The following is a 14,449-nucleotide window of genomic DNA, read 5'->3' on the forward strand; positions in this document are numbered from 1 at the left end:
AGAATAATTAAACTATGTAATGCAGTGGGAAAAACTTCAGTTTCTGTAAAAAAAAGTAACAAACAGTGGATGCATTATCCATCAATATTTGGTTTAAATATTTACCTTAGGGCGCATTCAGAACAGCCAACTTCAGAACAGCTGAATATGGCCAACCCTTCTGCTGTTCTAAATGCGCCCTTAGTTTGTATGTTTATTTTATATAACCATTCAAAATAACTGTGTTTCCAAACTTTTTTGGTCAGTGTATATCAGAACATAAATTGCCTTTTAATATTCACCCTGTGTTTCAGAGATTACTGAAAAGGACAGAGACTCGATGACAGTCAGGGTGACTTCTCGGTGATCTTTGAATCTTGGGGTATTTTATTTTGACACCATAACATCTGAGGGCTAAACAAAGGTTTTCTTATGATACTTGAACTTATTTTCATTTTCAATGTGTAGCGATCCTCTTCACTGATAGTAAATGACAAACCATGCAGCAGAGAATGATATTTAAAATACCGTGATGATGCCAATATTTTTTGAACAAATATCATAGAATGGGGTTTTTATTTGAAATTAGCTAAAACTATATGAATATTGCCCACATTATTTGAATCTTTGCAACTTGAACAAAATTTCCAGTCCAAGTGTAAGTAAAGAAGAGCTTTCCGTAATCGGAAGCAGTTCATCTAAATATTTTCATCTTGTTTGTCTTGTGGAATCACCAGGTTGAAACTGTTCTGGTTTTGTCTTATATGCAGAGAGACCTTTGGTGAACTACATGTACTAGATCTGATATGTTAGTCATCTTTTCTTGATTGTGGGAGTTTTGGATAAGTTATTTTTCTTTGCATGGCAAGGTTAAGTTAAGAGGGTTGTTTTCTGAACAATCCTGATGAATTTCAGTCTTTCCGAGGCTAGTGTAAATGTACTCGGTGAAATCCAATGTTTAGTTCCATTCTTTTTTTTTTTTTTTTTTTTTTTTTTTTTTTTTTTTACATTTTTGAATTTTTAAATGTAAAACGGCTAGCTTTGAGAACAAACATGGATAATTATGTTAAGTATTATGTATGTTCTATAACTGTAAAGCTTTTTTTCTCATTTTACACAAAAAAAATAATAAATAGATGAAAAAATTATCTCGTTTGTGTCCAATGACAATACCTTGTTAATCTGAGAGCAGGGTTGGTTTGATAATTACAACAAATGCAATGGCCACGTCTGTACCCAGCAATTTCAATTTACGAAGGGTTGAATAAAGATTTGTGAGCAGGCAAAAATTGCTTTTCCTTCTGGAGAAAATTAGATATGGCTGTAAATCATCAAATTTTGATAAAGTATCAAATTTTAAATAACTGATGAATGATATACAACCAAAATATCAATTTCATTCACATCGGTATATTTTTGATAGATTTATGGTTTTATTGCATTCGGTCAATCATGTTGGATTGAGACTCTATTCTCAAGGTACCTGTTGCATGCCGTATGCCAACCAAGTCGACAGGTTGGTTTTTCACAAGAAATACACGGATATGTCTTTAGATAAATAGACAGTCATTTGATTCTCTGGCTTTTTGAAATTTGCCTATAAAATCTGTCACCCTGGTAGAGGGCAATCAAGTACTACAATTAACGTAAATTTTTGTATCTCTCCTAGGTCTGGAGCTCGTTCCACAAATAAACACCGTTTAGGAGATGAAATCGTAGTCTACTAATACTTACCCGACTACGTTGCTCTTCTCCAAGAATCTTCAAAGCCGCTTACCTCATTTGTAACCGAGAATCATGAATAAATGATTGTCTGAGCAAAGTCCTTAACTAACAGCAATGGCAATATCAAGATGCCTTATAGGCATGTAAAATACACCCGTATTAAACCAATCACTAATATAAATCCTTAAATAAACAGACGTCTCCAAGACGACTTTTTCTTTTATTTTTCTTTTTTTTTTTTCTACATCCCACTTGAGTCCTTAATGGCACCCATTGACATCAGTGTTTTCGGCGCACACAAGGCAACAGAATGGACGCAACAACACCCATGTTTCTCCGCGATCTGTAAAAGTGAACTTTTGGTGTATGGGCGCTTTTTCCTGGTGCATTGGCATACTAAACAGCCAGTAGGCCTTTTTTTATTCCTTTCGCCTGATAGCCTATGTCATTTTAATACGTCAGATCACGCCCCTTTTCCGTTCCACGTGCTGAATTTTCCATATTGTTTTGCCCAAAATCAGAAAAGTGAAAATAAAATACCACCATCTCAAAGTTTTATGATCTTATATCTGTCATCGCCCTACAAGGCTGCCATTAGAGTGGTGTCTCTGTTGTTGTATCCAGTGGGGCCACGGGGGACTTTTTCCTGGAACGAGACGAAAGAAAAATCTGAAATCAAAATGTCGATTCGGATTTTCCAATAGATATCCATTCAAAGCATATTTTCTATGTATGGCCATTCAGTTCACAGGCTGTGAGAACAAAGCGTTAGTGTATACTACGGCCTGTTAGTTTGTGTGACATCATTGTTTACTGTGCAAAATGTAATAATTTTTAGTGAGCTAAGTCACAATTTTTTTTCAAATTAACAGAAAGTAACAAAAATGACATAATTAAGATATGTTCTTAACGACTCCTCGAAGAAAGAAAACGTTGTACATCCTGGCCAATAAAGACAAAATTAGCAAAAAATAAAAATGGATAAATTTCTACCTTAAATTTTCGGCTTCTTCTATTGTTTCCGGGAGCGGGCAGTTAGCGGTTTCTGGTAACGCCAGCGCCATTATCCCCGCCACAACGGAAGCAGCTCCAAAAATAACGAGGGGGATGCTTTTCCCTAGCACGACATCGGCGGCTATCTCATTCTGAAAAAGTGTGGGGAATTTTTATAAATGTCATGGGATGTAGTGAGTGAACGGTCGGGCACGCCCACCCCTTTTCCCCATAGCTATTGTTGTTTCTAAGATCCAACAAATACGATTTTCTATGATAATGCTCCCCCCCCCCAAAAAAAAAAAATTAAATGTGAAAATAAAAGAAAAAGAAAAAAATAAGTATAACCAAGTGAAACAAGACAGAAACCATGATGTTTTCCGTCCCTGTTCCAAACATTTTACAGTAAATAGTGTTTGTCTACTGTCTTATATTTGCCTCACATTCTTCGGTTATTCCGTTTCCTTGTTCCCACTCCCTTCCCTTCCCGATTTGAGCGAAACCCTAGACCTGCCAGTAACACTCCTCCGTCACCCACAAGTGTTCTGCCACAGCCAGCACAATTCTACATCACAAACTTTTTACCAAGGAGGTTTTTGGTTCCGTTAGAGAGTTGGTTAGTTGGTTAGTTTGTTAAACAACCTAATGCAAAAAGTTATTGGCAGATTTTGATGAAATTTCCTGGATAGTTCAGAATTGGGCCAAGGAACAAATGTTAAAATTTTGGTGCTGATCCATTTATTAATTGAAGACTTTTAAATTGAAATTATTAGTTCATAATTTGTCTTGGCGGAGGTCCGCTTCACGCGGACCCGCTATCAACTTTACATGAGGGTTCACACTTACAACAATCACGGGAGCCGTCATGCCGCCCACCCTGCCCATCGTGTTGCAGAACCCCATAGCAAAGTTCCGAAGCACTGTCGGGAATAACTCCGCTGTCCAGATGAAGACGATGGCGAAGGCGACCGTGGAACCAAATTTGGCGATAAGGGTGAGGCAGACGATAGACCACTTGTATGCTTCAGTGCCTGAAAGATAAAAAAATGTAATGGACCTCTATCTTAACATACGACATAGACACAAACCGAAGGAGGGGGGGTCAGGACCTCCCTGACGCCCCCCCCCCCCTCTAAATCCGCCACTGATAAGGTCGCAATCATGCCCCGCCGCTCTATCTCAGTTTGCCAGGTGTTAATATTTATGCAGGCAGCTGAGTAGAGTGTGTTAGGTGAGACAGTTACCTGAATGCGTTGAGATGTGATGGACACCTAACTCATTGTCTTAGCACACCCACATAAAGTAAGATCTCGCCTCTGGGTATCTCTTAGCATGGAAATACATTGTATAAGGTTTACTTTCATGGTCTATGAGAACATTTTGGTACAAACTGATCCCGAGTTACGAACTGAATTATGAATTTTCTAAAAATTCCGTCAAACCCAGTCTTGCAGCTGTGCTACATTTTCGAGATAACGCTATATAATTTGTTTAGGCCTGAAGAATTTGTTAATTTTACAAATGTGATTTCACCACAGCACTGATCTTCACGCAGGTTATTACTTTTTTTGCCAATCCAATGAAACAAATTTTTCTATAATTCCGTCGGACTTGTGAATGAAATGGCGTTAGAGCAACCTCTAGGAAAGTAACTGGTTCGTAACTCAAGTTCATAAAACATATCTGTATTAATAACTTTGAACATCTACCTTTCTCAGCGTATACTTCAACGAAAATAGTGCACAGTAACGCCAAGCCTCCCACCACCATTCCTGCTATATGAAGCGGTCTTCTCCCCAGCCGGTCTATGACAAAACACACGCTGTAAGCCGGGAATTCCACCAGGCCTATGATGAGAAAGTTCACGAACACATCTCCTCCAATTTTCCCACTGTTCAGGCTCAGGCCGAAATAGACCATGGAAACGACAAACCTGGAAAAGATTTCATTATTATGTTACATTTCATATGAAAAAAATTATAGTTGTCAATGACTGTCCAGTCACTTAAACCACCACGAGGGTCCCCTTGGTTATTTCCGTTACCCGTAGAAGCCATTTTCCCCGTGATGCTTGAAACGTTCATTTTATTTAGTGTGATTCGTTTAAGTACCCCCGTAACAAAGATTTTAGCTTAAAAGCCAGAAAGCTGACTTAAGATTTTTCTTGTGAAACGGGGGCCATTTCAAGAGGAAATAATTACATCAGGTACTTTTAAATATTCTATCCATTTTAAGGTCTGAATTGGGAAAGATGAGTAGCTTGGCTACTCAAGGTTATTCAGGCATAGTAAATATGACTTTAGGACGTTTTTCAAAGCGGATAGTATATCTTGGAGAAACCACCAGCTTCTGGTCCCAGTAAGTCAGTTCCCTGGCTTAGTTGACTAGGATTTCCATAAGGGTACTGTTACAATGCTCCTGATAAATTAAGATGTGCCTTTTTTTTTTTTTTTTTTTTTTTTTTTTTTTTGTAAAACGGGCCTGAAGATTTCCCTCAACTTACCAGTTTAACGCAACGATAAAAAGCGTCGTGAAAAGCCTACGTGAGTGGAGAATGTTAACAGGACTGGCGGTTTGACCTTCATAAACGCTGATATTTTCAAAGATATCCTCCGGGAGTTTGGCCCGATTTATCTTTGCCGCGTGTTTCAGTATGCGCTCTGCCTCGTGGCGCTGCCTTTCCTTCCCGCTCGCCAGAAGCCATCTTGGAGACTCGGGTATTAACCTGCATGATAGGGCGTGAATTAACTGTGTATAATTAACATTTTACCTGTATAGTTATGAAATTGCAATGATATCAGCCCTTTGTGGGATACACATAATAAGTTTGTTTTAATTATTGATATTTTTCTTTCAAAAAAAAAAAAAAAATACTGTATGTATGCCTTAAATGTATATGACGACCTCTTTTGGAGATATAATTGCTACCTAATTTCAAAAATCACAACTTTAATCTACAGTTTTGTTTTAAGATTTATGCCATACGTAATTTCCATAGTGAAGCTCTTTTGTGTAAAAAATCCAGACCATATATTCAACTTTAAAATTATTCTTTTTTTAACAATTTACTCACTTACCACCAGTAACTAACGAATACAAATGATGGCGCAGATATGGTTGCTATGAGATGGCGCCAGTGACGTAACGTGTAGGCTAGTCCCGTGACCAACACGTATCCCGCGGCAAAGAAATACTCGATCACTATCCCTACTAACATTCGTTTAGACGGGCCAACTAGCTCCATCGCTATGTGAGGAAAAAATGAAATATAATATACAGTTACAGTTGAATAATGGAATCCAGGATGTACAGAAGAAGGGGCTGGAGGATAATAATAATTGTAATTATTATTATTATTATTATTATTATTATTATTATTATTATTTTCTTAAATAAATGTAGAGAATTGTCTCCAGCTCAAATGTTTGATGGAAAGTTAACTCTAGAGCATTATTCACCTACCAAGGACAAACAAGGAAGCAAAGGTTCCGGAGTCAGCAGCCCCGACAACAAACCGGAAGAAGGTGAAGGAGTCGACATCTGGTGCCAGCGCCGAGGCCAAGCCGAAACTGCCCTGCAGGAGTACGCCTGTTATTATGGCGAACTTACGACCAGTGCTGGAGAGTTAGCAAATAATTCCGAGTAAAATGAATAAAACTGGATTAAAATATCTACTAATATAAAATAGAAAAAAAATCCTTTGGTAAAAATAGTAATTTTTTCCAAGGAGTTTAAACGTTTTTTACTAACAAGGTTCACATTGGACATATTTACTCTCCGTCACGACCTTGATCATTACTAACTTTGCAGAGAGACAACGAAAAAGCTGTTTTACCGAATTGGTTATTAAAAATCAATGACCGAAAACTAAATTCAGATGAAACAACCGAAAGAAAAGTGACGTTTTACACAGCAACCTTTGACACAGCACACATAAAACAATGACATAGTTCACAATAACACGTGACGTAGTACACATAAACGAAATAAGCAGAGTGTATACCTACTAATCAGCCAGTAGACCGAAGAGAAACCCTCCCGCCAATTCTCCGCCGAGATAAGCCACTTGTGCTACGGTCTCTTTCCCCTCCCTTCCACAGACTAGGTTAAACTGAAAATGTGAAAAATTTACCTTATCGTATAACTACAATATTTTTAGAACTTAATCAGTGCATTTGAGGTCTATTAAAAGATGATACCAATGACGTCATTTTCAGGTATAATATTGACCAGTTACATCATCATCTGACGCAATATTGACCAATGACGTCATCGTCTGACGTTATATTAACCATTGACGTCACTGTCTTTTTATTCATACGACCCTGTGACGTTAACCCAGTGATTAAATTTGAAAATCATTTTTACCAAGACGCATACTCAAGTTTAATTTGGAGCATAAAGATTGAACTCACCTCAGTCTGCACAGTTTCGTCAAAGATGGATTTATCATAAACCCATTCGTTGCATGTGACGTTAGACCGCAGAACGGTGTGGTCTGTGACGTCATCGTACACGTCATAATGCGTCACAATGTAATTGTAGTATTTACAGTCCGAGTACGTGCCCGCTGACGTCACGGGGATGTGATGCTGGATGCGAGACTCGTGCCACGCCCCCTGAACTTCGTAACTGTCGTTTGATAATGAGCGGATCTTGCACCTGTAATACAACAATTGAGATTTAAAAACGACTTACGAAAGAAGTTTTGTATTTAAAAGGAAGTCATTTCTCAGGTAGGAAACACATCTGGTGCTTTTAGATACGATGTTCTTTTTTATCATCAATGACAAAATAAAACTGACAAATAAATGACTTATTGCGGACAATTGTCATACAGATCCAACCTTAATTTCAAGTTTGATTAATATTCCTGAGAACGGATGACATCACATTAAAGTTGGCCATGGAAATTATAAAATAGAAACAGGTTTATTTTATTTTACTCTGAATCAACATAAATGTCTAACAGCATAAACTTCCCATGATTTTGATGTTGAAGATGATAAATCAAACACATCGTTTTGGTTTTTTGTAAGGCATGGCAGCAATGTTATAGCATAACCACTTACTGAATAATACTTAATAGTAATAGGGGTAATCTAATATGAGTATTTTGGTCCATTAAAACTACATAAATGCCATTGGTTTCTTACGTCAAATATATTTACTGCTACAGTCAAATATAGTCGGTGCTTTTTATGTAAAATATAAACCCCGGTAAATTCTTTGTCGTCTTGCACGTTGAGAGATTACCCAATGGATTAGAAAAGTACTGGTTGAAACTGGCAAGTTGAGTCGACCATTAAATCCTTTACGTGCGTCATTGGCTTCGAAAAAAGAAATAAGAACCTGCATCTTACTCCCTAAACCCCATGCGCATTCCGGATCGTTTTCACAAAGGTACTTAGAGTCGAATGACAGTCCTACGTGTAACTTTAAGACCCAAATCTAAAGGTACTGCGGGCTCGTTACCAATGAAACTCTCGTTCTACGTAGATCGATCTAACACCTCGGGGACTTTCGCTGAATGCAATCAGATAACAGTACTCGTATGATCACCAGCTTTTCTGTATTTTACTCAACGCCAGGAGTTGCAATTAGCGAGTTCCAAATCCTAAGCAGGATCGCACCCTAATCCTACAAAGGACGTTTGTCCTAGACTGGAATCCTATAGGACGTCCTATAGGAAATTTTCGTAAGGAAAGTCATTTGTCCAGGCATGCCCCGTCTTGAATTCTGACCAACTTACGTTATGCTAACCCTAATCAGTATGTGTCGAATGGAGCGCGGCTCCTCAGTTTTCTAATACCAGAGGTCTCCCGGTGTAGCGTGACAGAAAGTCCCCCACGATAGAGAGTCCGCTTCCCATTCATTTGTACAGGTAAGCCTCGTCCTACATTTTGAACCACTTACGTCAGGCTAACCCTAACCATTACAACCAAATGGAGGACGAACTTCCTGTTACAGAAACCCTCAGTTTCGTCACACCGGAAGTCTCATGGACCTCACCTGTGTTCCGGTGTCTGATGGAAGAAAACCGCCGACATCACCTGTAAGGCTACAAAGATGGCCGGCAAGCACAGCAGAGCGTAGACACGTCTCTGGTAGCGACCGAATTCTCCGAGGTGTCGGAGAACATCGTCAAATTCCATCGCACTTGTCCTAGAATTATAGAGAAACCCACAGGTAAGTGTGACTGCATTGTAACGCAGGTCTGCAGGTGAGAAAAATGTTAGGGGAGGAGCAGTTATTAAAGGTATTCAACTTGACACTGACAGAAGAAAAAGAAAGTAAGAGACTTCTTTCACTGGAATTAGAGAGTGAAAAGGGTACATTTGACACTTTGGAAAGATAAAAAATCACTGGTATCTCAGTTGTACTCCCTCCCTGCCTGCCTGCCGCGATAATTTCCTTTCCTTCTGTCCTTTTCATCAAAGTTCAGAAGCCAGCGTCATCTGTCAGCTTATGTTTGAAAAGCGAGTTAGGCAAAAAAAAAAGAAAGAAAGAAAGAAAGACCTTGTGTGCCCCACCCTCTTTAAATCCTAGGTCCGCATGTGCTTGCGAAAAAAAATTTAAAAAAAAACGGAGTAATAACTGTACAAAAGAGGAAAAACAAAACTGAAAGAAAGGCAAATATTTATATGCAGCAGGGCAATAATAGTTTTTTAAATTTCTGTGGACCTACTGATCCGCGAATCAAATATGGCGGACCCTACATGAAAGAAGAGCCGACTGATCTGCTGATGGTCTCCCCGCCTCCACACGCTCTTGTGAAAAAACAGAGAAATAACTTTATGAAAGAGGAAACACGAAACTGAAAGAAAGGCAAATATTTATATGCAACAAGGCAGCAATAGCTTTAAAGATTTCTGTGACAAGGCCCGCGCATAGCTCTGCTGAGCAGCAACTGTGAAACTTAATCTTATGCCAGACATTTGACGTTACACGAAAGGCAATTGAATTGACAACAAGAGCATGAAGATTAACGAGAGGTATCCTGTAATTCGGTGCATTTAGTTTCAATATTAAAAACCTTGTTTGTTCTCTCTCAATATGGAGGTCATTGACCGCCCTAGGGGTCATTGACCGCCCTCATACGTCAGGGATTCGGGCAGGAGCTACCCTCTACCAGGGCGACATCGATTTTCCACAGATATTCACAGATATCTGATGTCACAGACCAAAATGACTGTCTATTTATCTAGAGACATATGTCACAGACCAAAATGACCGTCTATTTATCTAGAGACATATCTGTGAATATCTGTGGAAAATCAATCTGAGGGTAGGCAGGGGCGAGAGGAAACGAGTAGACCATTGAATGCAATAGCAACGATTTTTAAAAGTGTGCATCGAAAGGCTCGCCTAATCGGTGTATAAGGTAACTCAGCAATTGTGTCATAGTTAATGTGTGCGTTTGGGACGAAGAAAGCCGTGATACATGTATGTAGTTACACGGTGCACTTATCATTTTACAAAAAAAAAGCGTACGGAGTGTAAAAGAGACAAAATGTCAGGATTATCAACAGTCTCAACGCACTTCCGTCTTGGGAATTTCCCCCTTGAATAAACTGAGAATTAACGACTAAATCGCAGGTATCTCCGATTCCCAATAAATTCACTCACCTCAGGTGAATGCGCGCTCGTGCCAAATCTACTGCACGTGCACGTGGAGGTGACCAGTCGTGAACTGACCAGCCATGTAAAATAAAGTAGACACAAGCAGTGGGCACTCGCTAATCTCTGTCTGTGACGAACGTCTATAGATTGTAGTCCCAATGTGTGTTTACTACAAGGTTAAGGTCATTTTTTTGTGTTTTATTTATATGTTAGCGTAAAAAGGAGGTTAATGGTAAGATAAAGGGAAATTTGATATGGTTTTTGAGAGAGGAATTGAACTTTTAATGTAGTGTTTTCGTTTCTGAGTGGATATGAAAAATTTATTACTGGTTCGATATTAAAATAGTCGGCCATTTGCGCCCACGCATGTGTGCGTGCATGCATGCGTGCGCGCGCGCGCGCGCGTGTGTGTGTGTACGTGAGAGAGAGAGAGAGAGAGAAAAAAAGAGAGAATTAAAAGAAAGAGAAAGACGTCGACCAGAAATGACAGTTGTTAATTATAAAAAAGAGAAGAGTTACGGGAAACGCATTAAATGTGTTTCTATTACTTCAGAGGTATCAGAAGTAGAGGAGGGTAGGCAAGGAAGGAAAGAAGGGGAGAGGGATGAGAAAAAGACGGAAGGTAAATTTCGCTATCTACAAACCGCGATTAGTGGAATGTTTTATACCCATTACTCAGATATCTACCCACTTACCATCGTTAAAGTGTGATGAGACACACAAACAAGCACAAGTTACACATAAAACCTATATACTTAAAGACTACATTAGGCTCCGTTCGTCTTTAATCTTGGTTGTGTCTTGTTTGCAGGTGCTTGACTCTAGATTTGAAGGCGTTTAAATCATTTCTTGTGATAAAGATAGTGATTTGCCGTAACAGTGGGAAGGGTGGGTGAATTGACATTGATTGTACCAAGAGGGCACGATTGCTTTATTGATTACGTCAAAGTGAGTGTGTGCGCGCGTGTGTGTGTGTGTGTGTGTGTGTGTGTGTGTGTGCCTTAGGGAGAGAGAATGAGGGAGAGAAAAAGAAAGAGGTGTGTGTAATCTTGTGTGATTTGTGAATGTGTGTGTGTGTGTGTGTGTGTGTGTGTGTTTGAGACGGAGAGAGAAGCATGTGTATAGATATGCATGACTGTGCATGTTTGTGTGTGTGCTTGAAACTTCGAAAATTTTTCAGACTGTTTATTGTGTTTAAATGATGGATCAAAGAAAACCTGCAATGATAGTGAACCAACAAAAAATAAAATAAAATAAATTTTAAAAAACTATCATCAAAAGGAATACAATTAAGTAATTTTAACTACGGGAAAAATCTAGTATAAAATATTTCCATAAGTTCCAAAGTCCTAAACATTACTATAGATGTTATCTGATAAAGTACTAAGATTTGCTATTTATTGCATCCCCCCCCCCTGACTTACATTGTCCAAGTGTGCGGCGTGCCTTCTCTAGCTTTGAATTCTTCGGCTCGGATCTCTCAACTGTTTCTCCACCCGTTACACCAAGACGAAAGTCAAGTAGAAATCCAGCTGAAAAAAATTCCTGGCAGCTTTCCCTTTTCTATTACAAAACTATTACAAAACGACAAGTCACAACGCAGGCAAAAATTCAACTGTGATTACTTTTAGATTGGATTCCAGCGTTCCTTGCGGCGTTAACGTTTCTTTTTTTGGCAAGTTATACTTTCCTCAAAAGACAGACTCGTAGAAGCCGTAGTTGTGACGTAAAACTGTGACGATAGAAAAAATGATTGACGGCGTCTGTAAGCGTGACCAGCGAAAAAGTTCCTGAGCGTAAGTCAACTTTTATGTATAACTCCTCACACCGATTAAGCGTCTTCGCTCCGCAGTAATTTCTTGCGGTTTTCTATATCTCTCCGCTTCTAAGTGCACAGCTTTTAGTAATATCACGGTTAACTGTTAGCCTTCTTCGCACTCTTTAGGAAACCCTTGCACCTACTTGTAGGTCGACTGGGCACTCGTCAGGAACAGTTAAACGGTACAACCTTGTCCTTCGAGCGCGTTAAAAGTACATGTGCCAGTGAATTCCGTTGTACTCCGTGAGGTTATCACGGCAAAGCTCGGTCGTTTTTTCCAAGTATCTGTTACAGTAAAACGGCCAACGTCCATGTGTTACCCATAGATTCAGTAAAAGTCGTAACGGTGAATTTGGTTTCCTTGCGATCAGCGATGAAAAGGTGGCAGCTGTTTGGAGTCAATAAAACGGTGCTATTTCATTAAACTTACACTTGCTCTCTGAATGTCACAGAAACAGAATAAATTATGACAGCGCGTCTGTCATACAAAAAAGCCTCTCACTGTGTCATCTTTGACATAGCATCAGAGCTATACCTCCTTATACTAATATCTTAGCGGTCTGCTACGCAGTAGGCCTATTGCTTGTCTAACAAACGTCGTCTTTCGGGTATACGCACCCGTCTAAAGAAACGACCTCGACGTGCGCGTAAGGGAGTCCCCGTTGCTTCTAGCTTCTTCGGGGTCTCTCCGTGCAACTCAGCGTTGACACCGTCAACGTTCAGGTCTCGCGTGCCAAAAGTTAAGCTGTCACCGGAGTTCTTGCTTCCTGCTTCAACCTGCGCTTTACTAAGCTGGCATGTACTACACTGTACCAGTATTAGTCTATCAAAGGAGATTCTCTTCAAGTGGGCTTAGATTTACGCCTTTGCGTGACGGGACAGCAAAGTTCACTTCTGACACTGTCGCAGCTTGCCTCATAGATAACTTATCTTCACTTGGCAGGTTAAAGTCACACAAAATCTGCTCGAGGTCGCGCACTCCTCTTTTTTGCCTCCGCACGCGCGCGATTCTATTAACGGCGCACGGGTTTTGTTGACCTGAAAGGATTTTTTGAGAAGTTCCAAACAATGAACGCCACGTGAGACGCTTTGCGTATTGTGTGTCGCATTGTGAGAGGTTGTTTATTATTTGTATAGTGTATTTTGCTTATACAGTGGTTTAAATGCAGAGATTTTTCACTAAAGAAAATAACTTAAGTTTCACATTGGAGGGTGACAAAGGTCGAAAATTATTTCTTTACATCTTCTTGTTTAATTTTTCAATGTCCAATTAAGCTTACAGTGGAGGTTTCACTGTTATGACCAGTAGAATTCAGTGACACTTTGTTGTGGGCATTTACCTGTTTGTTGTCCAATTAACACTCTCACCAACTGAATCTAAATGTAAAACACTACCTTTAGTTTATGGGAACATGTATAATATATGTGTGTGTTTGTTCGTGTGTGCGCGCACGTACGAGTAGAGGGAGAGAGAGAGAGAATCACGTGCCTGTATTCTACTCTAGCATTCTTCCTAAACTTTACCCTCAACGGGTGTGTTTATTTTTGATAACCGAGTCAATATTCCAACAATTATTGACATTCAGATTGCACTTCACCTAAATATAATAGATAGGCAAACAGGGTCAAATGGTCGAGTGTTTTTACTTCAGTGGCACTCTGAGATCATGAGTAGAAATATAAGAACAACACGGTGTATTAGTACAATACAGTTCACTTCACACCAAAAAATAAATCTAAACCAGATGTCGAGAAAATTCACCGCCCCTGCCTCCTTTTCGTGGGGTTAATTAGGCGAAAATATCCATCATATATTAATAGCGTTTTTTTTTCACTTTTCCATAAATGTTCATTATTCTTTTTATGTGTATTATCTTTAAGACCGGTGGAAAAAAGGAGAAATAAAAAGGCCATAGGCTTACCAAGAGCCCATTCATATAATAATAATAATAATAATAATAATAATAATAATAATAATAATATAAACTTGAACAAATTTGCGTCCCTTAAATGAACTTAGCCATATAAAAAAAATCAAACAAAATTCTTTGGTCTTAATGATAAAACCACAGATCCCGGTGAGCAAGTTCAATTCGGTAAACTTTGAGCGGTCTTCATTGTCAACATCGAAGTGCTTCGTCTTCAACTTCAGTGAGACATCGGGAGTCTTCGTTTCCAGTGTCGGTGAACATCGGGAGTCTTCGTTGCCAGTATCGGTAAACATCGGAAATCTTCGAGTCCCTTATTTGCCATGAATATTGACAGACTTCACCTGGTGCGATTTTCTCAATCCTCGAAATTAAAAGAAGG

At 39.2% G+C, this 14,449-nt stretch overlaps 1 protein-coding gene across 2 annotated transcripts; it reads right to left on the reverse strand.

Moving 5' to 3' along the window:
* Nucleotides 1–1,390: 1,390 nt before the first annotated feature.
* On the reverse strand, nt 1,391–13,216 carry LOC106173756 (organic cation transporter protein-like). Of its 2 annotated transcripts, none has more exons than XM_086994546.1 (11): nt 11,745–13,216; nt 8,710–8,862; nt 7,113–7,359; nt 6,705–6,808; nt 6,160–6,314; nt 5,775–5,943; nt 5,201–5,422; nt 4,407–4,630; nt 3,544–3,728; nt 2,698–2,849; nt 1,391–2,350 (listed from the first exon to the last, which is right to left on the reverse strand). In XM_086994546.1, coding segments are annotated over exons 1-11 (1,665 nt in total). In that variant the 5' UTR covers nt 11,747–13,216; the 3' UTR covers nt 1,391–2,298. The 2 variants fall into 2 exon arrangements, with proteins under 2 accessions (XP_086850672.1, XP_086850673.1); XM_086994547.1 differs by lacking the exon at nt 11,745–13,216 and adding an exon at nt 10,327–10,629.
* Between the last annotated feature and the right edge of the window lie 1,233 nt (nt 13,217–14,449).

Source organism: Lingula anatina, chromosome 8 (assembly GCF_051362555.1).
Source record: "Lingula anatina isolate TDL-2025a chromosome 8, LinAna3.0, whole genome shotgun sequence".
Classification (NCBI taxonomy): domain Eukaryota; kingdom Metazoa; phylum Brachiopoda; class Lingulata; order Lingulida; family Lingulidae; genus Lingula; species Lingula anatina.